This window comes from Spea bombifrons, chromosome 6 (genome assembly GCF_027358695.1).
Source record: "Spea bombifrons isolate aSpeBom1 chromosome 6, aSpeBom1.2.pri, whole genome shotgun sequence".
NCBI classification, from domain to species: Eukaryota; Metazoa; Chordata; class Amphibia; order Anura; family Pelobatidae; genus Spea; species Spea bombifrons.
Genome location: NC_071092.1, coordinates 41895327 through 41920931, shown reverse-complemented (window position 1 = coordinate 41920931; position 25605 = coordinate 41895327). Strand labels below are relative to the sequence as shown.

At 41.9% G+C, this 25605-nt stretch overlaps 2 protein-coding genes across 2 annotated transcripts; both read left to right on the top strand.

Annotated features, from left to right (window-relative positions):
- Positions 1 to 1607: 1607 nt before the first annotated feature.
- Positions 1608 to 5843, top strand: NSUN4 (NOP2/Sun RNA methyltransferase 4). Its single transcript, XM_053470001.1, has 6 exons — positions 1608 to 1710; positions 2967 to 3394; positions 3762 to 3916; positions 4547 to 4707; positions 5070 to 5194; positions 5394 to 5843. Exons 1-6 carry the CDS (start codon positions 1621 to 1623, stop codon positions 5668 to 5670), a joined length of 1236 nt encoding a protein of 411 aa, XP_053325976.1. The 5' UTR covers positions 1608 to 1620; the 3' UTR covers positions 5671 to 5843.
- A 1809-nt stretch (positions 5844 to 7652) lies between these two features.
- On the top strand, positions 7653 to 25443 carry LOC128500742 (vitamin D3 hydroxylase-associated protein-like). The gene is made up of 15 exons (XM_053470000.1): positions 7653 to 7854; positions 10541 to 10654; positions 11762 to 11905; positions 13058 to 13191; positions 13764 to 13970; positions 15430 to 15470; positions 16392 to 16516; positions 17143 to 17268; positions 17679 to 17776; positions 17865 to 17964; positions 18159 to 18202; positions 20371 to 20410; positions 20925 to 21033; positions 23656 to 23801; positions 24826 to 25443. The coding sequence occupies exons 1-15, from the start codon at positions 7666 to 7668 to the stop codon at positions 24949 to 24951; spliced, it is 1743 nt and encodes a 580-aa protein (XP_053325975.1). The 5' UTR covers positions 7653 to 7665; the 3' UTR covers positions 24952 to 25443.
- The last annotated feature ends 162 nt before the right edge of the window (positions 25444 to 25605 follow it).

Here is a 25605-nt window from a genome sequence, read left to right as displayed (position 1 = left end):
TCAGGGAAATGAGGACAGCCCTACATGCAAAACCCTACACTCAAAATATAAATGAGCTTAATCCCTCCTGCTTGTAAAAGGGGTGCAGTGTATTTGTAGGGGTTTCACTACACTCTTGGCTAGGACATTTGCACAATTCTCATTGGTCATTGTGATTAGTGAATGAGGGTCTGCACCGCACCATACAGTTTAATTATGTGGTCTAGGGCTTGACTCTAGGTGGTAGTTGCCAAGTTGAGGTAAAAGACACCTGCTTATTTCATGCAATTAAACACCCATGCTGAAAAATGTCACAATAAGCTTAGATATGCATGCTCCAGATTCCATGGGCTATATCCAGGGCCGGCCCGACAATGGAGCCGAGTGGGGCAAGCGCTCCAGGTGGCACTTCGCCGCCCCAAGCCCCTTTTTTTTTATTAAAGCGAAAGAGAGAGAAAGGGGCGCCGAGTGGTCAATACCCGCTCGGCGACCCTCTCTCTCTCCTCTGCGGCGAGTCTCCCTGTTCGGTCTCGGTGCTGGCTTGTAATGCTGAGTGCCGGAAGATTTCTCGCCGAAGTCGCCGAGGACATTTTAAAATTCGCCCCAGGCGGCATTTTGCCTTGGGCCGGCCCTGGCTATATCCCATAACCTGGTTCACAGTAGTTAAATGTTTTAACTCCCTAATATCATTATGGAGAGTGAATTTCTCCTACGAGAAGGTCTGAGCTGCTCCTGCTTAGTGCATTGCAGTAAAGGTAGTTGCAAACTTAGTGAATAGAATGAAGTGTACAGCATATGATATGCCATAGTTTTTAAGCCAGCTGTGGGATGTGTACACATTGGTATTTATTCATTAAAAAGCAACGGGTTTCTCCATCGGCAAGAGCTTGGTTAGCCCGATATAACGCCCGGTTACACAGTGAAATTTCCTGTAAGGAGTTTCACTAACGATGTATTCTGACCTCCCCCAGATAAAGTCTTGTGTGTTCTTAAAAAAATACTTTCCAATTTCAGCCCCCTTTTCATCTAATTTTCTGGAATTCTTTTCAGAATACACTCATTATAATCCAAAAACTACTACATTTCCATTCTTCACTTCTTTGGTAATTTCAACCAACCACCACTGTTAATTATTATTATTATTTATTGATTTTTATAGCGCCTTCATATTCCGCAGCGCTGTACAATGGCTAGAAAGGACATGACATAACAGTATATAACACGACAATTAGCTTTACAGAAACAACAGGTGAGGAGGGCCCTGCTCAAACATTTTTATTAATTATCACACTGCCCTTAAGTAGCACAGAGTACATCGCTGCGGAATATGAAGGCGCTATACAAGTCATCAATAAATAATTATAGTTAAAAATGGATTGTAGCACATGGCATGCAGTCAAATTATGTCACCAAAGGTATATCATCTTGGATTTCACATGATGGACACATGACTTGCTACATTTTTGGAGAACAGACAATATAACAGAAGACACTGAGCTGTCAATCATATCTACCCAAATGAAGACATAACGTGTCGCGGCTACTGTGCTTCTGCATTTATACCTACACTCCCTTCCGCAGCGGAACCCAAAAGCCGGGCTGAAGTGTCTGCACGGACTACTATTGGTGACGCACAACAAGATGGCAGCGTCCATGTGTGCGGGACTGTTGTTTAGGAGGCTGGATACACATGTTCTGACCTTCCGTAGATATAAATTCAAGAAGAAATGGGTAATGCGGTTTGGGAGGGAATGTGCTCATGGAGGGCAGGGAGGACGAATTATAGATATGTCTCCCCTAAAATCAGGTTAGATAGGAGCTGCGGGGCTTTCAATCACACATGTAGTAATGGCAATCTTTTTTTTTTTTTTTTTTTTTTTACATTATGCTGCTTGTCCCCTGGTGTTTAAATGATTATTTGTGGCTGTTATTTGGAAATCACTACATTTAAGCCCCAGATCTTTGCTTCTGAATTTATCACTTCAGTAATTAATCAGTGCATCTGCTATGCTTGATAGGAAAAATGAACATATTTAATGATTTTTCCTATCAAGCATAGCTTTAGTATGCTCAGCTCTGTATAATTTAAATGGGGCAGTTAACACGCGTAACAAATATACATTTGTATATACAGACACATGAGGAGTTGAGAACCCGGCCCGTGAGCTGCCATCTAGCCTTATGGTACTTTTACACAGAGTTCCTGGCAGTAATGGGCTTTAGGGCTTACAATCAATGTTTTAACTCATCAGAAAATTCAGACTTTGGTTGAAGCTGATATCTGTCATTTGAAGTAAAGACCTCTGAGGTCCCTGAAAGCTTATGCAGCTTTATATATTTTTTTCTATGTTTTCCCGATAAAAGGTATCTGCGCGAATTAAGGACTCGTGTTACACTTGGGCTTTCTAGTGAATGTGATTTAAACTTTTCTGATCCACGCACAGAAGTCTAGTAGGGTTTCTTGTCATTATTGTGGAGGTGGGATGTGTTGTGGTGTAGTAAATAGGAGAGGTATCACCCCGGGGAGAGTGACCTGCATTGGACAGCGTGATGATAAATGAGGAGCCGTCAGCAGGGACAGCCTATTGGTTGCTATAGTGATTGCGATGCCTGGGCTGCTCATCTTGCTGCGTTGTGTGGCCAACGGCTGGGTATGTCTGGCTGGATGCTACGTAAATAGTAGCCGGGGTCCCCGTACTCACCCATCCAGCCCTGGTGATCACTCCTTGTTTAGAGTTTTGCTGCTGATTAAATACCCAGAAACACAAATAAACTGTGAAAGGTAAAGTCCTAGTTTATGGTCGCAGCCTGTGTGTGTTCCAGTTTAAATTTAAACATATCTCACATTTCGTAATTAGGGGCACTAAAAACTGCACTTACACAGGTCTGCGTATTTTGTAGCTGCCATGTTTTAGTGACTTTTGTTTTTGGAGCAGAAACATGTAATTTTAAAGCTACTTTTTTTTCTTTGCATTTTATTTTTCTAGGCCACCACCCTTCCAACAATACCATGCGCAAGACTAGCGCTGCAGTACTTTGACATGAATTATGGTGTTCAGTTTGGGGATCTGTGGCCTTCCATTCGCATCAGTCTTCTCTCAGAACAGAAGTATGGAGCTCTTGTCAATAACTTTTCCCAAAGGCAGAAAGTCATGCAAAATCTCGCAGCCTTAAGTGCCAAGGACATTCTCTTTGAGGCTGAAAGTGCTGTGGCAGAGTTGCAGTTAGATGGCTGTAAGGAGACCAGAGAAATCAAGGAAGCAAACAAATCTCTCTTGGATTCTGGCGTTTCGCAGTTCGGCCCCCGGTATCATCTGATGGAAAAAGCAAAGGCAGCGTTGCCGTCACTGCACAGCTCTGGACTCGCAGGCTTTGTGTTTCCCAGAGGTGACATCAGTCGCTTCCCGTCAGCCAGGTGTAGTATTATGTCCATTCTTTAGGATCCATCATTAATTAATCTTAAAAAAAAAAACACTTTTGTGATCCTTCAGAGGGTCCACCTGGATGATTAAAACTGAGATATTCTATTGGTTACCGTAAGGCAGTATGATAAGTAGTAGTAGGGATGGTCTAAAATAACACAGCTTGGACGCACACAAAACGAATATATAACTATGTGAAAACTGGAATTCTTTCAAAACAGAAGAATAATATAGAAAAAAACAATATATTTAATGTTGTCCTAGTGCTAATAAACTTGATTGGAGAATGTAGCTCTAGATTAATGCCGAGTAAGCACGTGGACTGTTTATTAAAATGTGCTTCTATTTTTTTTGTTGTAGGCCAGACTGCTTTGGCTATCTGGAGTACTATCTGATGGACGCTGCCTCGCTCCTGCCTGTTTTAGCTCTCGATGTGCAGCCTGATAATAGTGTTTTGGACTTGTGTGCCGCCCCAGGAGGGAAGACTCTGGCTCTTCTGCTAACGGGAAAATGCAGTACGTAACACGTTGTAATAAGCACTAGGGCTATTCTTTACTTGAACAATTCTGGCAACCACGTCTTGTATTTGAATCGTTTTCAGCCAGACCTTTTGGTAGACATTTTATCTTGTATGGTTCCCTTTTCTACTTCCTTACTGACCTATCTGTTAGTATGTGTTAAATGTCTGATGTGGGATCACTATGGTCAGTGTACCATATCCTATGGATACTCAAATGGTTAATTATCATAATGTATTCCATAGTTTTTTGAGTAAAATATATAACATGTAACGGTTCCAAATATGTTATGATTTCCCATCAAGACTGGTCTTAAATTTACAGACCGTATACATTATAAAGGCTGATTAAACTAGTTTTATTTGCACTCTAAGATACTTTGCACTTTGCGTTATCATTATATATTTAACTATGTGGACTTTCTTCATTTGCTATCTCTCCTTTAAATGCCTTATACCCCCATCTGATAGCCAAGTGTGATTAAAGGCTTAAACTGATGCAACATGATTTAAAAGAAAAGACAAATAATACTTTCAGATTGGAAGTCTAATTTAACCCTTTGGACATAAAAATACAGCTATGGGAAAGCTGGGAGACCCTGATCTCATAGTTTGCTTTCTCTTTCAGGACACCTGGCTGCCAACGATTTGTCTTTATCCCGCAGTGACCGTCTTCGCAGGGTCTTAATGTCCTATATTCCTAAGGAACTAAGAACAGAAGACAAAGTACGTGTCACCTCTTATGACGGAAGGACGTGGGGAGAACTGGAGGAAAGAACATACGACCGGGTGAGCTTCTAATGTTACTGGATGTTCCTTTATCAGAATTAAATGATGCACGTTTGGGGGGCCTATAAATATCTAATGCTTTGTTCAGAAACTCTTTTTTAATAATTTAATACTTTTTCTGATGTAAACCCACACCTTAATCAGTCATTGGCTTTGTCTTACATTAAGGATAACCGTATTCCCTCACTGTATTAGCCTCTACCACTTCTGCTGGGAGGCTGTTCCACTTATCTACTGCCTTCTCAGTAAAGTAAACATTTCTTTACATTACTGCTCCTGTACTTTCTTACGTTTTAACGTATTCCCTGCAGTTAAATCTGCCTTTTAACTCATAGTTCATTCTGCCCCTGTGTATGGTGTAGGTGCTGGTGGATGCCCCTTGTACCACAGACCGCCATTCCCTTCTTGAAGAGGAGAATAACATCTTCCACCGGATGAGGACTAAAGAGCGCCAAATGCTTCCGATGCTACAGGTGGAGCTCCTGGTGTAAGTGTCTCAAGTGATCTTCCTACAGTTCCAAAAGACGATGAGATGATCAAGCAGTACACAAAAAAGTGATTATAGTTCTATTGCTATGTAATGAGTGACTGGCGAGGTCATTGTGCTTATGACACCGTACTGGATGATGCGATATCGCTCTCATACATGCCGTAGTATGAATACCTCCGCTTTCTCCCCTTTCCAGAGCCGGCCTGCAGGCGCTGAAGATCGGAGGTGAGGTTGTCTACTCCACTTGTTCTCTGTCCCAGCTGCAGAACGAATGTGTCGTGGAGAGAGCGCTGGAGCTCGCGGCCTCCGAACACAGAATTCTGGCCGAGCCCCAGGACCTCAGCAGCTTCAGAGTGCTTTTCAAGAACACGTATAACTTTTATAAGGACTGCAGGATCGGAGAATTGGTTCTCCCCCATCTCACTGCAAACTTTGGGCCCATGTACTTCTGCAAGCTGAAGCGGTTAAGATAACCAAAGGATCAGAGACAACAAGTGTTTTTTGTTTTTTTTTAAACATTTACCAAGATAATCGAATCATACTGTAATATTACACAAATCATTAACATGCAAGGGATGTGTGACTAGACTGTATCCCAAACGAAACAATTTCCACGAATCTGTAAAATAACATTTATAGAAGTGAATTGATGGTATATTCTGTGTGAATGTGTAAAATCGAAGTGGCTTCACTCACATGGGTCATTCTAGAAAAGTATATAAAAATAGGCGACAAACTTTTTGGGGTAAGCTTTAGTTTATTATAGCAAGAGCGATGTAGAGTGGCGTGGAGACAGCGAAGGTGGGGAGAACATGATTCCTTTCAGAAGGCGGGATGTGTGTATATGAGGACGGATTGCATGCTTCTCTGAACAAGTGAGGTTTCAGTGAGCCTTTAAAGTTTGAATACGGTAAGAGACTGTCAGAATGAGAATTACAGAGAAGTCCGACACGAGTAAAATCCTGATTTCAATTTGCGGGAAGAATTGATGCTATTTGAAGAGAGATGGAGAGCATGGGAAGACCAAAGATGATGATGCTTGAGGGAGAGTATTTGGGGATGAGAATGGAGATATAGGGCTAGAGTATTGTTAAAGGCTCTGTAGTTTCTTTAAAATGAGAAATAAAGATAACATCGCAGTGGAAAGCTAGAGGTTGAAGAGCTGGGTTAAGCTCCACAAGTGTTTGTCGAGGTCTTGGGCAATGATTTTGGAAATGAGGCACTGGGGGTGGAGGAGGGTATTTAAATGAGAAAACAGATGTTTAGGTTTGTTAGAGGGTGCCGAGATTACTAAAACTAGATGTTTGGGCATGATTTTGGAGCATACTGACTGCGCTGGTAAACCCGATCTCATCCGCGGATGCTTAGCAGTAGGAGAGCTTATGCGGAGTGTCATAGCTGAGCTCGGAGGTGGCATGCAACAGCAGGATTAGCCTCCCCTAGGACCCGTGCAAGAAAGTGATCGATAAACAAGTATATAAGACCACCACGAGTGGAGAGACGAGACGGGCAGAAAAGGGAGAAAGCATTGATGGCGAGCGCAGAGGTTCAGAGGAGAAAGAGCAAAAACACCCGCTACCTGTCTCCAGGTTTGGGTAATTATTCCCAAAGTCGATTCATTCAAAGCCTGGCGCTTTAGTGTTGGGTAACAGCTGATTTTTAGAGCGCGAGGTACGGCGTCACCCACCGCGTCCGCATTAATGCCCGTCTCCTCTTTTAATGCTTCCCCCGTGTAAATTCTGTATGAAGGATCGGAAATTCTCCACATTGCGAACCCCATAAGAAATGTCCCAGAAAACACAGCGACCATAAGAATTATTAATTGGATTTATTTTGAAGCCCGAGACGCAGCTCTAAGCTGCAAAGCAAAAAAAGAGATCAGGTGCTAAAGCAGGGGCCGCAATAAAACCTCATTCTGCCCTGAGTGCTACTCATACATAAAACTACCAGGAAGTGCCCAGCGCTGTTACCAACGCGCCAAAACCCCGGGGTATTCGGGGCCCAGAGTGCTTCACAGTGTTCGGGCATCCTGCCCCCGCGCGCTGACAGACGTGGGTTAGGCTAGAGGGCCGAGCTTCCCTTCTGTCGATTGAGCCGAGAAGCGACTCGGTGTCACCTTACGGGAGGGCATTGTGCTCCGGCTGTACAAGAGACACAAACACATTTTCCATAAAGAGACACAAACACACATTTACTATAAAGACTCGCCGAGACATTAATTCTATTACTCGGGCCAACACGCATGGATACTAACAGGTGCCCCCAAGTACTGACTGAAAGCTGCTGCTTCCTACCCGGTTCTCCTAGGTGACAGAATTGAACCCGGGGGGGGGGGGGGTATGGTATAGTTCAGAGGGCTAGGGTTTAACCCTCCTGTGTGTGGTGCCGGGCAGGAGGCGGGGCTGCATGCGGGGGGCGGGCTGTCTTTATGTTGTGAATCAGGCTGTCACGGGTTGTCACTGTGAGACATGCTGCCTGCGGATCGCCCCGACCTCCGCTCCCTGTGCGCCCTGCTGGGCTGCTCGGCTGCCTCCCTACTACTCCTCTTCCGATGGGTTAAGACACGCAGGATCCAAAAGAGGATTGACAATGCCCGGGAAAGAAGGGACAGAGCCCTGGGCAGCATGGAGGAGGCTGTGATCCGCTTATCCGCTGAGGTCAGACATGCCACACTTCGCTGTAATCGGGCAGTGCCACTCTAACTCCCATCACACCAGACATGACAGACTGAGGGGGATGGGAGTTGTGCTAAAAACTAGATTCCACCCACTAATTCCATCCACTAATTCCACAAATTACTCTGGGGCTGTTAATTGGCTATTGCTGTCCTTGGCAGCGGGCTACAACTCCCATCATACTCAGCCAGGGGTATCTCGCTGTAGGTTACCTGCCATTAATTTCTGTTCCTTGAAATGAAGTGATTGAGGTGAGAGGATAGTTAACCCTTTGGCCATTATAAAGTGGTAACCTTTAACCCTTCAGTGCTCACTGAGGGAGGGGTATTAGTGGCAGGAAGAGGGAGGAGGTTCTGTCCTTTACCCAGAGTATTGGGGGTAATTCTGGGGACCCCAGAATTGACTAGAGAGTTCGCAGAAGGGCTACTGAGGCTGGTGAATGGCCTGCAGGATAAAGGTTAAAAAAAACCAGAGGCTTAAATGTAATGTAATGGAGTTTTACTTTACTTAGAAGGTGGTAGATAAGGGGAACAGCCACCCAGCAGACACATTTGTTCAGCTAAATGTATATGAATTTCTGGCAGCGCACCAACAATTTATTATCCGTAGAGAGATTTCTGGTTTCTTGGCTCCAGACACAGAGTGATTATTAGCCGTTGTTAAGAGATTTTATCGCTGTTAGTCTCCTGTACAAAGTTCAAGTATGGCAACGGGTCGCATACCTGCACAGAGAAAAAGAAAACCTGGCTTCGTGTCTGTAGCGGAATTTACAGGCCAGCAAAAAATTCTTATGGCCGCTAAAAACTTTATCGATATGTTTTTATGAACAGAATTTTTTTTCCTCAGGAAACAAAATGGCAAACTTATCCGGTGGTAACAAGTTTATGACATCATGTTCAGGGCTAGGTGTTATGTCTGGGATATATGATGTAATATAGGGGTTGACAGTATTGTGAAGAACGTATTTACTGTATCTGCTCCCGTAGGCCCGACCCAGCCGCCCTCTGCTCGCCGGTGTCTGCACCGCATTAATAGGCAGCAGATCCTCCATATTCATACCTGGGAGCTTGTGGGCCCCGGCTACCCGGAGCCAACCCTTGCGGGACTTCGCCAGGACTGCCTGCTGACGTCGATAGGCGGTCCGGCTGACATCACAGGAAACACCCTCGTTTAAAGGGGAAATGGGTGGGGAGCGGGGGCCAAACCCAGAGATCCCAGCTATGACCATAGTGTAAGTGAGCCTGTTGGGAACTGGTCCATTGAGTAGTGGGATACGGGGGGAGGCACAAATCTGCCCCCTGGTTTGGAAGCAGAGGGTCTGCTCCCCCCTGAACCCGCTGCCAGGATTCATCACTGCCCATTAGGGTAGAGGGCCAAGCCCAGAGAAAACCAGTCCAATGCCCAGTGCCCAATCGATCTGGCTGCTGCTCATGGGACAGTTTAGGTCATTGAACGTGCAGCCCCCCCCCCCCCGATGAATCATATGATGCAATGGGATTTTATGTTTTTGAGGATTTGTTCAGTTCTGGGGTTTATTGACTGAACGAGGAATTTAGTTTCATCTCATCGCATTAACTGTGTATTATGCAGAAGAAACTTAGTTGATCCTTTTTAATACAACGCGGTGAGATTAAATGTTAATTTTAAAACAGATCAGCGAAGTAATTTGTGCCCTCGCCCAAGTTTGTAAAACATAAACTTGTAATTCAGGAAGTGTGGTGTCCTATTAAGCAACATGTTACCGGTATAATTATTTTGCGCTTGCCCTTGTTTAACCCCTTAAGGACAATGGGCGGTCCCTAAACCCATTGAAAACAATGCATTTTGAGGCCGTACATGTACGGGCTTTGTCATTAAGGGGTGTTATGCCAATGCACTAGCCATTTTATATTCATGTATATATTCCTTGTAGCAGACATGAGTCACAAACACAACCAAGGTGAAGAGGTGACTTCGGAATTGATACAAAAGCTACATGTTCCGTGTCTTGATGAGGCCTTAATGGACATTTTTTTAAGGGTTTGTCAGTAAAATACTAGCTATGGGAATTTGTTAAGAAATTTCAGAAGGGCCCAGGGGAGTCAGGGATCAGTACCTGGACCCCATATGATAAAAGATCTTACTGGTAAGGTATGGGTTTTTCACAGAAGCTACAAAGATCTGCAACGGGGTGGACATTCCTGGTGGAATAAGCCTAACGGCAAGTGATTTAAGTAAATTAGAATAATGGTCGAGAGTGCGGCAGCTGCAGTTTCATGTTGATAAATGTAAGATAATGCACTTGGGATGTCAAATTCAATAGGCAAAATATAGCACCAGGGATACTGATGCTGTCATCCATTGGCATAATTACCCCAGGAACTGCCCTAGGCCTGACTCTCCCAGTCACCCCTTCCTTGGTCAAGTAATATCCCAGTGCTCAGTGGCACAAAGCGCCTATTAATCCATCCTATGCTCTTCCATACTGTAAATGGGCCAGTTGGGAAGACTAGATATCTCCAATGGGCAGCAGCATGCTAGAGGGTCTTGTTTTTTTTTAAAAAAAAAGTTTGATACAATAATCTGTATAAACAAACGTTATTTATTCTTTCACCTGTATTGATGTTTGATGTTTCTGATGATGTCTTCGCCTGCATAAGGATAACTGTGTGTGTTTTTGCCTGCACAGCACCCTGTTCCAGATCCCGAGGAGATTTTGTCTCTGTCGTTGGACGAACTGTCCCAGAAGCTTAAGGATGGCTCGCTCTCTCCCGAGATGGTTCTTCATTGCTACATGGGAAAGGTTAGTGAGGATAAGGAGGCTCAAGAAGACAAGACGGGTTTTTGTATTGCGGGTATCCGCTTGCTTTAAAGGACAAAAACCAAGGAGTGGCCAATGAAAAGTGATGACCCCGATTGTGATCAGGTTATAGTAATGAATGAACCGTGGCGTTGGATATCGCAATAGGTTGCAATAATACATTAATTGCAATATAAAATCTTAAAATCCTAAACTCTAAAATAGGGAAATTAATTACAGCCGATGTTTCAGCCATAATGGCCTTCATCAAGCCAATGTTTGGAACAGAATGATCTTCATCTGGGCAAAAATAATATTGACAAACATGTTTATTTTTTTTTGCCCTGATGAGAGAGCCGTTGTGTTCAAAGCATTGCCCGGCGTCGTTTTATTTTGTGCAACTCGTGGATCGTTGTCCTGTTACGTGTGGGATCTCAGATTGTGCTCCTTTTATTTTTGGAGTGCGTCTGCCTACTGCTGTTATTTTAAAACTAACCGAAGTAACCCTGAAACGGTTTAAAATAAACTCCATTAATAAAATGTTTTTTAATCCCTGCATTAGACGTGATGTTAAATTTTATTTAAATAGAACACAAGCTAGTTATATATTTGTGGGTTCTTCTGGCTTTAGAGAGATTTTGTGTGATCATCTCTGCTATTTGGAATACGGTTCAAACATTTTAAGCCATAAAACTTGGCCACTTAATCCTACAGACTATGTAATGTTTTCACAATTATTATTATTATTATTATGATTTATTTATTTATAAAGCTCCAAAATTTTACACAGCGCCTCCTACAGTCCGCTCATTCAAAATTAGGACTGTCAGACCAAGACGAGCCGATACATTATTTTTATTATTATAATATAATAATATTAAAGAGGGTCCTGCTCACAAGCTTACAATCTAGAGTTCTGTGTACATAATAAACATATAACGCTGTTTACAAGTTAAAATCAAAATGCTATACTGCATACCATAGGAGCAGTGACTTTGACTTGTTCATCAACCACATGTAACCTCGCCAATATTTACAGCAAATGAAAACTACTTCTGGAAAAAAACCTAGAAAAAAAATCACCTGTAAAATGTTCTTGTAAATCCTCAGGCCCTGGCAGTGACCGAGCAGCTGAACTGTGTGACCGATTTCCTACCAGAGTGTGAAGCTCAACTGGCGGAGCTCAAACAGCGAGAATCAAAAGACCTTCTTTATGGTGTCCCCATCAGCCTAAAAGACAACTTTAATTGCAAGGTAAGCGTGAAAAAGTGTGGTTACCCAACGGTATGTCCGGTTCTGGGGCTGCCTTTAGAGAGACACACAAACGTACGTACGTTCGTAAATCAGAGAGAGCCCTCCCGGGACTGTGTTTTAGGTGTGCTTACCCTTACCAGGAGCCCCATATGTGCAAGAAGGACTGGAGACTGGGAGGAAAGCATTGCCAAGCAAGACAAAGATGTGCCATGTCTGGAGTTAATAATAATAATAATAATTATATTTGCAAAAAGTAACAACTAAGTATCAATCAAACCCATATCTTAAAGGGACACTCCAGCCATCAAATGCACTTTAATGCCTAGGAACCTTTTGCGTTCTAAACATTTCTTGTTTTTAAGCTCCCGAAGAATGCGTATTAAAATACACCCAGAGTACTTTAATATGCATTATACTTTAGCAGGGCTGTCAGTGACATTAAACTGTCCCTTTAAGGGGACTTCCAGCCACTAGATGGCATTGTTACTGCGTATCCAAAATGTAACTCGTTCCTTTACAACGTATCAAATCCAGTTCAACAATATGGATGGTTTTAGAGCTTCTTGAAGCAAAATAAAAAAAATAATTCTCTTCAAAAACAGAACAAAGGCAGAAAGCTTAAAAATAAATATGCCCAGGTCCTCTAGCAGGACTCTTTTTGTTAAAGCATCTATTATAAATGGAGGAATATAGTGATAGAGCTTTAAGTGGATAATTGATGACCCATTTTTAGAAAGTTTTTTTAAACTGATTTATCTGATTTCTTGCCCCCGTACGCAGTGCTAGTAGGCGACTTGTAGCCTCTGATTATTTCCATCAATATTAAGTCATTTCTTAATTGATTTTTGCCTTAATTCCTGTGTTATTTCAAATAATCCTCAGAAACTGTGAATATGGCAAAGTAATTACCCACGCAAAGGTGGATTACTCTGTCTATTGTATAGGGCTATATAGTAGCCATATACAATAGACAAATAACACCCCTGAATTAGTTTGGGTGTACGTTTTATTAAAATGAATTCCACCCACCACTCCTAGGACGTACTTGTTGGCTGATCATCATAAAAGAACAGAATTAGTCATCCTGAGCACAATAATAAGTACTTTCAGATCCAGGAGTAACCATGAATGTATATTTCTGTTTGTTTCCAGGGCCACGATTCCACTTTGGGTTTGATCAATCACTTGAACCGGCCGGCATGTACAGACAGCGTGATTGTACAAATTCTAAAAAGCAAAGGGGCCGTTCCGTTTGTGAAAACAAACATTCCGCAGTCAATGCTAAAGTGAGTTCCTCCGCTATGATATTTGGGTGATGGCCACCTTGTGGCTTTCAGGAATAGCTCCCTGTGAAGTGTGTTTGTTTATTTATTTATTTACTTATTTATTTATTTGTTCTTTACCTCTTAAAAAAAAAAACAAACAAACCCCAAAAAGTGTAGAATTTAACTTAAATATAAATAATGCACCTGTTCATTTTTTTAAAAAAATTACTAGCCGCACATTAAAAATAAATGGTGTTTTTTTTTTTCTATTGTAAAAAAATTCTAGTTTTCACATAATAATAGATTTTTACTGCTTGGGGGATCCTCTGGCTCATCAGTCATATGGAAAGGAAGGACTTCATTAGCATTGCCATAAATCAGCTCAGTGCGGGGTGTGAGTAGGGAAAGTCACTCAAAATATGACTGCTTACAGGTCTGAAGACTCACCTTTCCTCAACCCAACTACATTTTTTGTATACAAAACTATATTTAATAGTTATTCTTCAATTTGTTTTTCATAGTTGAAATTATTTAATGTTCTTTGTGTTCATCGTTCTTTTTTCTTTTTTCCCCCCAAAAAATAATAATTACAGTTATGACTGCAGTAACCCTATCTATGGCCGGACTTTAAATCCTCTCAACCACAAAAAAACCCCAGGAGGCTCCTCGGGTGGGGAAGGAGCCCTGATCGCAGCAGGAGGGTCTATCCTGGGTGTTGGATCAGACATTGGTGGGAGTATCCGGTTTCCATCAGCTTTCTGCGGCCTTTGTGGCTTTAAACCCACCGGCAACAGACTCAGGTGGGTCCTGTAACAATGACATTCTAAATCTAGTTCTATCATTTTACCCCTTATCGTGTTGTGCAAAGACTCTGAATGTATTTTATTTTGCTATTTAATGAATTATGTAAAACTGGCTATTTCTTTTTCTACTAGTGAAGATGAAGTGGAACTTAATTTCAATGCTTAAAAGATATCTCAATAAAAAGTACTAATCTGTCTTAAAGAGAACACTCCCATGTCCCACGGAAGATTCTAATCAAAATATGCATTTTTAAGCGCTTCAAAATGTTTTTACTAAAAGGAAATCAAAAATATTTTACCTTCAAGGAAGGTAATACTGGACATACTGGTACATTTTGCCCCCGCACTTCTCGAATCGCCTGCTGACCCAGCGCTGGAGCTGACTTAGTGATTATTATTTATTATTTTATATAAATTTCTTTAACTGTTCTGTTGAAATAGATTATAAACCTTCCTTACCTATTGGTAATCTTATTGTCCCATTTAGATATTGTCTGTTTCAGTGTTGTAATGTAGAACACAATGGCCAAGAAAAAGGTGCAGAATTCCTAAACCTGCCACTAGATGGCAGCACTGCTAAAATAAAAAAAAAAGTATTAACCATTTGTACCATCGGGGCTTTTCTGCGTTGATACCGAACAGACTTTGGATCCATGTTGTGGTGGAAATGATAGATCATGTTTTACTTCTATCAGTCCTGCTTTTTATAGCAGGTAGCAATTTAGATTTGAGTGATTTTTGCCTTTCTGTAATAGAAAAATAACTTGACAGCAGATAAGAACCAGTCTATCCATTTTTTCCTGATGTAAGACTCTGGTCTTAATCAGTCCTTGATGATTAAGGAGACATGTGTCTATCCCATGCATGTTGAAGATTCCCTCGCTGCATTGGCCTCTACCACTTCTGATGGGAGGCTGTTCCAGTTTTTTGCCACCCTCTAATTTACTTTGAATTCTAAGACAGTTCAAAGATTGCCCAGTGAACAGTCTTGGTTCTATAGTTATTTTTTCAGAAATGTTTCTTAATTTCCTTTTTTTAACCGCACCAAAGGTCTTTTAGCTTAAATAGTGGCTCATCTTGCTTAAAGAGTAATATCTGAATTTTCCACTGAAAGAAAACAAAAAAACGGGTGTTACATGAAGGTGTCGTGGCTGCCAAAACAAAGAAGAATGTGCAACGCTGCAATTGTGCCAAAGTATGAGCGGTCTTGCTTCAAATTAGTCTGTGATGAGACAGTTCTGCCAAGAAGGGGATCCATGAATAAATAGGTGCAACAAAAAAGACATCCAAAATCATTCCATCCGATCTGCTAAATCACAAGTACATAAAAAATACTGATCATTCCACTTTTATGTATTATTGTGCCGCACGAAGGAGTACCATGTGCTTATGTTGCTTTTAAAAATCCCCTCCGTGGTTTATAGAAAGACCCTAACATTGTTGATTTCTCTTGCAGTACTGTGGGTGTTGTGTCCAGTTCCCCTGGACAGAAATCGGGTAAGATCATGTATCGTATATATATGATTCTAATATATATATATAAAATATACAGAAAGGGGAGCGCACAACCGAAAAAGAATACAAAAAGAATACAAGGCATACAAATTCAGATTCCTGGGTTGCGGGCTAGAATAATAATGACCAATGACTCTCATTTGGGTAAAAATGCCAAGCAGTCCTGTTACTGCCACCTATGAGCCGCTGCTGATGCTTGGCTACATGGGAATTCCATAATCATACCTCCCAAGTGTCCCTCTATAAGCACTAAAGAGTGTCCCTCTCTCCCCCCCATGCCTCTTTTTCTAGGGTCCCCCAATGTTTGTTGAATATGAGTTTATCACGGTGTTCTTCAGCCATGTATTTTACAGTAATATGCACAGACACAACGGAAAATGTTATTTTTAATTAAACTGTATAAATACACAATAATTAATTGTTTAAAAATATTGCCTTCTGTGTAAAGAAAAAAAAAATGAGGAAAGGTGCAAGACGATATGCTTGCCTGGGGTGCCACTGGGTCTAGGACTAGCGCTGATGTGTCTGATATGTCCTGTAGACATCACTCGGTAAACAATAATGTTTAGCAACACCGAGAACCGGGAGTAGAGGGAACGGGGCATAACTGTGATTCTGTAAAGGCCGATAACTCCATGTTTTATACAGAAATTATCAAATATTTTCATATAGTCAGAGTATGATCTCGTAGTGCTTGTCATATTTATATCAATATATAGGATATTTAATGTTCAGAATGTACGTGTAGGACAATCCAGAGGCAGTCTGGGACAGAAAGCCCAGAGTTCACCAGTAAGAGACCTCCATCTCTATAATGTTTGGAGTATGTGTAGAAGATATTAAAGCATGTGTTGGAAACTAATACAAAGAGTATAAAAATGATCTCTGTGTTTCTGTTTGCAGTGACGGCAATGATCGGACCCATAGCTCGGGACGTGGACAGCTTGACGCTGTTTATGAGAGCTGTGCTGTGTGAAGACATGTTTAATCTGGACCCCACCGTCCCACCGCTTCCATTCAATGAGGAGGTACTGGTTAAAAAAATGTCGTTCATAATGGATTTATGTATAGATTGGTGGCTAAAAGGACACAATATGTCCTTATATGTAAATACTTTAGCTTGAAGGTTCATTTGCATATGAGGGAGCATGAGGGTGACAAACTGAGAAACCAAATGTTTTAAGTAATACTCCTCTTTTATTTAATCAACTTAACTTTCAAATACTTTGAAAACAATGCATTTTGAGCCTGTACATGTACGGGCTTTGTCATGAAGGGGTTAAGATACCTTATCAACTTCCTCCATTTAGTCTGCACCCAGCATGTTGAATTTGCCATCTCCGCACACAAGACACTGCCAGTATACTAATTAATTCCCTTGTTCTATACTGTCTGGCTTATTGTACCCCCCCTATTAACTGACCCCCCCCATTCTGAACACCTCTGCCTGATTAATTTTCTTATCCCCTCATTCTTCATCTGCTGTCCCACTGTGTCAGCTCCTCCACTGTCTCCCCATACCCTCTAGGGTCAAATCTAAACTCATGGCCTTTATCAAGTTAACCCTTAACAAAACTTGAGTTCCATATCTCTGCTTGTAATAGAGCTCCGGAATCTGCTTTTATTCTATAAATAAAATGTAATCTTTCTGTAGGTATATTCAAGCTCCCGACCTCTCCGCATCGGATATTATGAGACAGATGGCTTTACAATGTCTACTCGCTCCATGAGTCGTGCAGTTTTGGAAACTAAGGTTCTGCTAGAAAAAGCTGGACATAAGGTGGGTTTGCTGCAGCATCTTTGTATAAATTCTCCAAGATAGTAAAAAATTTTTACTTTTCATCTCGCCACCGTGCCCATGAACCTAAAATACCTAATACCCATACCTAATGTGCATGATGATCACATTTGCAATATACATTAGGCGCTTACAGACATCACTACCTCCTTCCTCTCTCTTCGCCGCAGTAACGCGTGTTGTTTATTCAGCAAAATAAAATGTACTCGTTCGGCTGCTTTATCATCAGTGAGAAAAAATTAACCCTTTGCAGTTCCTAGAAAAACATGAATGAGAATTGTTTTTGTGTAGACTGTTACATTATTGTCACAATCTGTGAAGTACACGTATTGGCATTGGAGTGGGGTCAATGGTGGGGGTCTGTCTATTGACAACATGCGCATTTTATCCAGCTGGTGCCATTCACCCCTCCAACGGTAGAGAAGGCTGTGTTTGAATTCGCCATGAAAGGTTTGTTAGCGGACGGAGGTTCCACTTTTCTGGAGAACTTGTAAGTGGACTTAATACATCGGGGGTGTTATTTAATCAATTTACTGTCTAACATGACACTATAAATAATTTCTTTGCTTTCCTTCCAGTAAAGGCGACATTGTTGACCCCAACCTGACAACCCAAGTGTCAACATATGCACTTCCTTCTTGTCTAAAGAGCTTACTGTCATTCATTGTGAAGCCCGTGGTGAGTGTTGCCTAGCCATAATTAGCTACAGATCCAAAGTGATCTATTCCCACCATGCGCTATGTGTAATGAATGTTAAAACTGTCCGATATACATTATGTCTCATAAGAAGATGGCAGGATTTATGCCGTCCCGCTAAATGGCGGATTTGTAACTGAGAAGGATAATTTATTTGTCTTTGTCGCCCTTTCCAGTTTCCAAGATTAGCAAAAGTTCTAGAGAATACCAAGGAAACAAGGTAAGAATTTTGCTTGTGTATTTTAGTTGCATGTGGAGCAAAGGCTATTCTTTTCCATATCCCCAAGCATTACGTTTCAAGAGTTAACCCCTTAAGGACAAGGGGCAGTCCCAAAACTCATTGAAAACAATTTATTTTGAGCCCGTACATGTACGGGCTTTGTCATTAAGTGGTTAACATTAACCCATGAGTTGGAACACATTTTAACCCACAAAGTTTTTCTATAGTTACATTTTGGCAACGCATCTATAGACGGCTAACTCCTTAACCAGGGACACCTACATATTGGTTTTTACAGTAAACCACACATTCAGTCACTCGATATACTGGTAAAAATATATAAAATAAAATGCATTTGGTCCAAATTATTCGCCTAAACTAAATAGTACAAGTACTCTTGAAATTTTAACCCTTTAATAACCCATTGTGAAGCTTCTATGCAGCATTTAATTAAGTCACTTTGACATATTGCTAACAAAAACCAAAAAATGGGAGTTATGGATATAGTCGGAGCGGTTGCAGGGCCGAGGAAGATTCTCTCTCTCTCAGTGAGCAAACTGGATCCTGGGTGAAGGCTGAAGGGACATGGTCACACTGTTTTTGTTACAATACTTGTGTATTTGTTTTGTTTTGACTGCCCAGTCCATGATAATCTAGAAAAAAAGCTAACGTTAGTAAGTCTCCTAAATAGGAGTGCGTTTTGTTTTTATTTTTTGTGGCACTTGTTGCCCAGTCATTACTTAAAGGGACAGCATGTAGAGGTTAAGTATGTTTAAGTAAAGTGTGAAACCTTGTCAGATCTCATCACTGTCCCAGATATGTCCTGAAGTGCTGCTGCACCATAAGTGATATCAGAAGGATTCATATGGGTCCCGCTCTTGCTTCGGTGAAAGTCCTAAAAGTATGGAACCCGCTGGAAAGTAAAAAAATGCTCACAGACACAGAGGAAATGTTAAAAGCTCTGATACGGGCCAGTCCAGTGCAACAAGAGAATAAAAGCCATGCTGCCTTGATGGCGGCTCAGCAGGAGTATAACCGCAGCGATGTGCCTAGGGTTACTGTTGCCTCGGTGCAAACTTGCTCTAATAATATAATATAGACAACCACACACAAGCTCCTTGCCTCCTCTCCCTTCGCTTCACTAACTATAGGATCACCACTGACAGGCTGTCACCATACACTAACACCATACGGTAAGATGTACAAACCGCCATACAGTAACACGCAATCACTCTAAAACCGTACATACACACACTCTCTCCCGTTGTCCATTCAGCTCTTTCACTGCCCTTCCTCCACTCCCTCTTACCTTGCGTGGAGACCTTCTGTAATCACTGTGTGTTACATCCACCGCGTGCCATGGTTATCGGGTTGCTCGGTGCTGTGCACCCGCTGCACCCACCTTAGCTTACCCCTTCTGGCTACAAAAACAAGGGCAGTGGTTGAAGCACGAGATGCAGAATACATCATGCTTAAAGAGGTACTCCATCCATCATCTTACCTCACTGGGAATACCTGTGCATGCTGGCAGGGCTATCGGGATACGGACAAGCAGCTGCCTCCAGAAAACTCCCGAGGATAATGTGGAGGGGCATCTCTTAATATTTAAACATGCAGTGACCTGGGAAGCCTGGCCACCAGGTAAACGGCAGAAATTGTTCACTTCTTTTTTTCCTGGATGAGGTCCAGAAGTCTTATTACGACACAGAAGATGCAGACATCTCTGGGGGAAAAGGCCAAAAGACATATGGGAGAATTCTGCAGAAGGACCTCTCAGATTGTGTGCATTAAAGTGCATATGATGGCCGGAGTGTCTCTCCAACAATAAGTGTCACTTATACCAGCTCTGTCCTTTCCGCTTTCCACCCATGATGGTGTTTGCCCACTGACAGAGACACGTTCTGGGATCCATTTAAACTGAGACAACTGTTTTAATAGGACCAGCGGTAAACCCATCCGTCACACGATAACCGACCCTTTCCATTCTCCTGCTTTCACCCTGTCGCAATACCAAAGCCCAAACCAATATAATACGTAAGGGATAGGTCAGGTGGAAGGCTGTCTGTTTCATTTATTTCTTTAATGCTCCTTTATTTAGCCTGACTTTCAATGGTTTCACTTACACCTAAACAGGAATTCATATATATATATGGTTTGTATTTTTTCAGATCTGTTAAAACCCTTTGGAAACATCATACAGCTGTAGAGGTAAATATCTCTTTTATCATTTTGTATATGGACACTTACAACGTGTAAAATTAGAACCATATACTTTATGGCTACTTATTATTGGTAGACAAACCATTAGATCTCATTGACAGTTTAATGAGTAGACCATATAGTCAGTCTTCATACTTACATCATTTTCCCCTGAAACATAACTGATTTAGTTAAGCCTGATACAAATTTTACTTAGTAAGTGGCAAGCAAAATAAAAATGCCAATATCTATGCCAATTTTTGATTTATGGGGCTGGAATTTTAAGGACCTAAGTGCTCCATCTCCTCGCAGTTTATATACTTTTTAATGAGAATAAAATCTGTCGTTTTATTATGGTCATTTCCAGACACAGTCTTCATCCTTTAGCTGGACCCTTGGTCATTTCCATTGCTAACCTTATAAATAAGCCGCGGGGTAGTTTAGTCCCCTGCAGGTTGCCCCCTCCGAGGGTACAAAGGCTGCATTGTTACTGTCTGTTTTTCTTTCCTTTTTTTCTTTTTAGGAATACCGCCAAGAATTCATAGCAACGTGGAAAAAGCTAGGGCTGGACGCTGTCCTGTGTCCTATTTTGGGTCCTGCTTTAACCGTTGGATACCCTGGAAAACTGTCAAGTATGTGGCATTACTCTTCCTACCCGCCTGCTCCGATATGTAACCCATCGCCTAGCTGCCGTATAAATGTGTACAGTCCAAATGGACAGCTGCTCGGTACAGTGCTGTATACTGTCCAGCACGGCAGCTGCAATTTATATTGCTGTTCGGTATTCAGCTGAAATGTTCCACGTCTAGAGATACGTGGTTTATGCTGAATCACAGCGAATGTTTCCTACAAAGATAGATAACATGGATTTTTTTAAAGTAATTTTTGCTGTAAAATGCAAGTTTTTCAACAATAATGATGAGTTACAAACCCAGAAAAACAACATTTATCGACGGCGCACAGGCGATGGATTACGTTGGTCCCAATAAATAATTCAACTTTCAACTTTTCAACTCCCAACTTTTGAAGATATAGACTGGGAGCCCATTCAAGAATGTGGACTACCCGTCGTTTTCCCAATATCTTCCGAAATGAAGCAAACGTCAAACCCATTGCGACACATCGCAGTAATAAACAACCACTGGCCATTGAGCAATCTTATTTTTATATGGTACTAAAACCATCATAATGATTTAATCTATATACAGTACACTACCGTTCAAAAGCTTGGGGTCACGTAGGAATTTCCTTGTTTTTGAAAGAAAAGCAAATTTTGTCCGTTAAGATAGCATGAAATGGATCAGAAATCCAGCGCAGACGGGTAAATGCTGTAAATGTCTATTGTAGCTGGAAACGGCTGATTTTTAATGGAATATCTTCATAGGTGCACAGAGGCTCTTTATCACTCCCATCACTCCTGTATTCCAATGGCCCTTTGTCACTCCCATCACTCCTGTGTTCCAATGGCCCTTTATCACTCCCATCACTCCTGTGTTCCAATGGTCCTTTATTACTCCCATCACTCCTGTGTTCCAATGGCACGTTGTGTTCGCTGATCCAAGTTGAAGTTTAAAAGGCTAATTGATCATTAGAAAACCCTTTTGCAATTGTTACAGCTAGAAATGTCCTTGTTTTCCATGAAAACAGCTAAGTGACCCCAAACCTATGAACGTTAGTGCATGTGTTGATTTTGTATTGGACGCTGGCTGATTTGTTGCCCCTGAGACAGGGCCGCCCGTAATAGTGGAGATCCCGCCATGTGCCCTGTACTTAGTAGGGTCCCTTAATGATTACCGCTGTCTCTAAAGCTTGTGGTCTCTCCAGGACTGAGTGAAGTGGAGAATTAAAGTCACATCCCGCTGCTCAGTCCTGCAGAGACCACAGGAACGAGGGACTGGAGGAGCCCTGCCTGCCTCTTCCTAAGGGCAGAAAGCCCTTTCGTCTTTCCTTAGGCTTTCTAAATCCTAAGCGCAGCCCTGCACTACAACTACCAGTAATTGGACTTTTTAATAGGATCTCAGTAATGAGTGTTATGCCAGTCATGTCTTCGATTAGCCCATTGGAACTATTTATTTGGGAAGCGTTACCTGGGCATTGACATTTATCTTGTTTTTGAAGCTTGCAGGGTATTTGCAATGCAGAGTTGCGCAATAATACACAGAGAGCGGAACACGGAGAGCAGAACAGTGCTATTAAAGTTTAAAATAATATTGGCCTCTCTGGTAGAAGCCAACGTTATTTTTTAACTCGCCATTAGAATGTTAAGAAGACATTGAGCGTCTACTGAGATCGGCCATATTTTCCCCACCTGCTTTCCTCAGAGCTGATTGGCTGGGGGTACCCAACCAGCAGTCAGATTGCCCCTGCTATGTGAGACTCATTTTACACCGAATCTTTAGAGGAGATCTACTTAAGGTCAACCAACCACGAGCTGTAAGTCCCACCTGATCGGAGAACTTGTAACTTCTAAAGTAATAGACGGTTTTCTCCAAATTCCTGGCGCTTTGTGAAGATAACATTCCATTTTGTAAAAGAAGCCAAAGTTACTTAAAAGTTTAGGGTCACTTTAACCTTTCAATGATCTTGCTGTTTAATTAGAATCTTATGATAGCATTGTTTATGTAAATGCTGCAAGTTATCTTCCGACAAGGTCATTTTTTTAAGGATGAGTAACCGGTAACTCCCGCTAGAGTCTGCTGGTAACCTTGAAAAAGTTGTTACATAGCAGAATGGCGCCAAAGACTGTGAAGTAATATAGTCATTGGAGCCAAATGTCTTTTGTGTGTATTTGTTTTATTTTTTAGTAGAATGCAACAGAAAAAGTGGGCAACTGAAATGATGTATTCTGGCCTAGGACAGCGGTCCTCCTCCCGCAAAACCGGGGGTGGGGGTGGTGGGCAGATTGCCCTCTCTGGTGTGATGCTGCTCAATGGGCCAGTTACAGGACCATTTACACTATAGAAGACCGTGCTAAGGTGGCACAGTCTCCATAGGATGCATTAAAAGGTGATGTGTGCCTTTAAGACACAGTGCCGTGATATGACTTCATATTACAGCTGTCTCAAGTGAGGATGGTAGCTGCAGAGGGGTCAAGCTTTGGGCAAAGCCAAGGTAGACATGCCACTGGGCAACTGGCCGCCAAATTCGAAATGACTCTCAAGCCGTTTGTGGTGATAGAGCCCTATGTTGGTTAAACCGCCATTCAAGATGCTATATTGTAATCCCAGCTTTTTTTTTCTGTTTTCCTCCTTTAGGCGCTGTATCCTATACCATCCTGTACAATGTCGTAGATTTTCCCGTAGGGGTAGTCCCCGTCACCACGGTGACACAAGAAGACGAGGAAGATTTGAAAAACTATGACGGGCACTATAAGGACTTCTGGGATAAATTGCTCAAAAAGGTGAGCTGTGTTTTTGTAGTTGGGTTCTATTAAACTGTTGATGTTGAGGTTTCCTCAAAGATCGCAGCCTCCCGAGATCCTGTGTCACCAACTCTGTAGGGGATGCGTTGTGGAGCTTTAGGCATGGAGTTTTATGTGGCTAACTTCACAAGGGGCATTATATGGTGGGTTGGGTGGGTGCATGGTTCCCAGGTTCCCCTGTGGCATAGGTGCCCAACGTGGTCACGTTAAATGATCCTGAGGTTGTAGCAGGGCAGCTCACACAAAGGAGAGTAAAAGAGAGAGGCATACGCAAGCCTTTGTGTGCTTACTAGTGTATGTTAGAGCGTGTGTAACTGTACGGTGTTAGAGGGAGAGTGTATGTGAATGTGTTAGAGTGGGTGTGTGTGTGTGTGTGTGAGAGAGCATATGGTGTTAGAGTGTGTGTATTGGTGTATGGTCTTAGCGTCGGTGTTGGTGTATAATGTTATAGTGTGTAGGTGTTGGAAAGCGTGTAAGTGCCGGCCGACATCACTCCACACACATCCAATTCGACAGTCCAGCGGCGGTTCGGGTGCTACGGTGTGCGGAAGAGTGGCTGGATATGCCCTGCCACACGCTTCAGAAGAATAAAAAACGTAGCATGCAGCCTTAAATCCAAGCCTTGGACGAACTTCCATTATTGGTGGTCAGGGCTGGCTTGTTGACCCCAGTCTGACCTTCCTTTAGAGTTTGTTTGTTAGTGTACAGTGTTAGGATGTCTGAATGTTGGAGTTACTTATGGTAACTACTTAAGTAGTCTTTCTTATTCCTATCTGAGAAGGACCTTAGACTCACTTCCACTTCAGATCACTAGTTTTGTATTGATGCAAAGAAAACAAGATTTTATAAAATTAAAACCAATTAAAAAATATATATTTTTTATTTATGGTTCCATTTAAAATAAAAACAGATGTTAACCCAGACCTGACCCAGGGTTGTATGGTGTTCTCTTGGGCAAAAATCCTGCAACAAAGCTCTGAATCCTTGGATAATATTTTTACAGGCTGTGTCAGACGGCGTAGGTCTTCCCGTGGCTGTGCAATGCGTGGCTTTACCATGGCAAGAGGAACAGTGCCTCCGGCTGATGAAGGAAGTAGAAACTGTGACTCGGAGAAACCTCAGAGGGTGAACCCTCAATGCCGAGGACACCCAAAAGTCCACGTGATACTGGGCATGAATAAAAAAAACAAAAAAACACAGCATAAACATGCAGCCAAGATGGTGTTTTCAAGACCCTCTGTAGAACACCGACCTTTACCTGTTCTAGTAACCCAATGGTGGACCGCCAGAGCAGTAAGATGTGAACCACCTACCACTCTGGCACTAAAATAGTTAAAAGCAAGAGAAGATCTGCATACAGTACTGTGCACACTGCCAAATAGTGATTTGATTTAGATTTTTATTCGCATTTATTTTTTAATGATTCAAAATGTGACTTTCTACTAAAGTAAAAAAATTCACGTTAACATTTGTCCTCTTAATAAAACATGTTTTGCTTTACCCTTTTGTCCCAATGTATTGACGTTTCTCAACAGCTGAAGCTCAAACAACTTGTCCTGTTATATATATTCAAGAAAGAAAACAGTTTTTCTTTCCTTCCAATATTAAAACATGAAATAAAGTGTCAGTGCCGCCCGTTTGTGCAGCATAAGAAATCTGCGTAAAGGTTTTTAGCTGCGCTGGGATGATTCTGTAAATAATACTACATTTAATATGTGACGCTTCGCTGATCATCCAACTTAGCGCATGATTCCATATATACAATGTATTAAAAAAAGCTGGA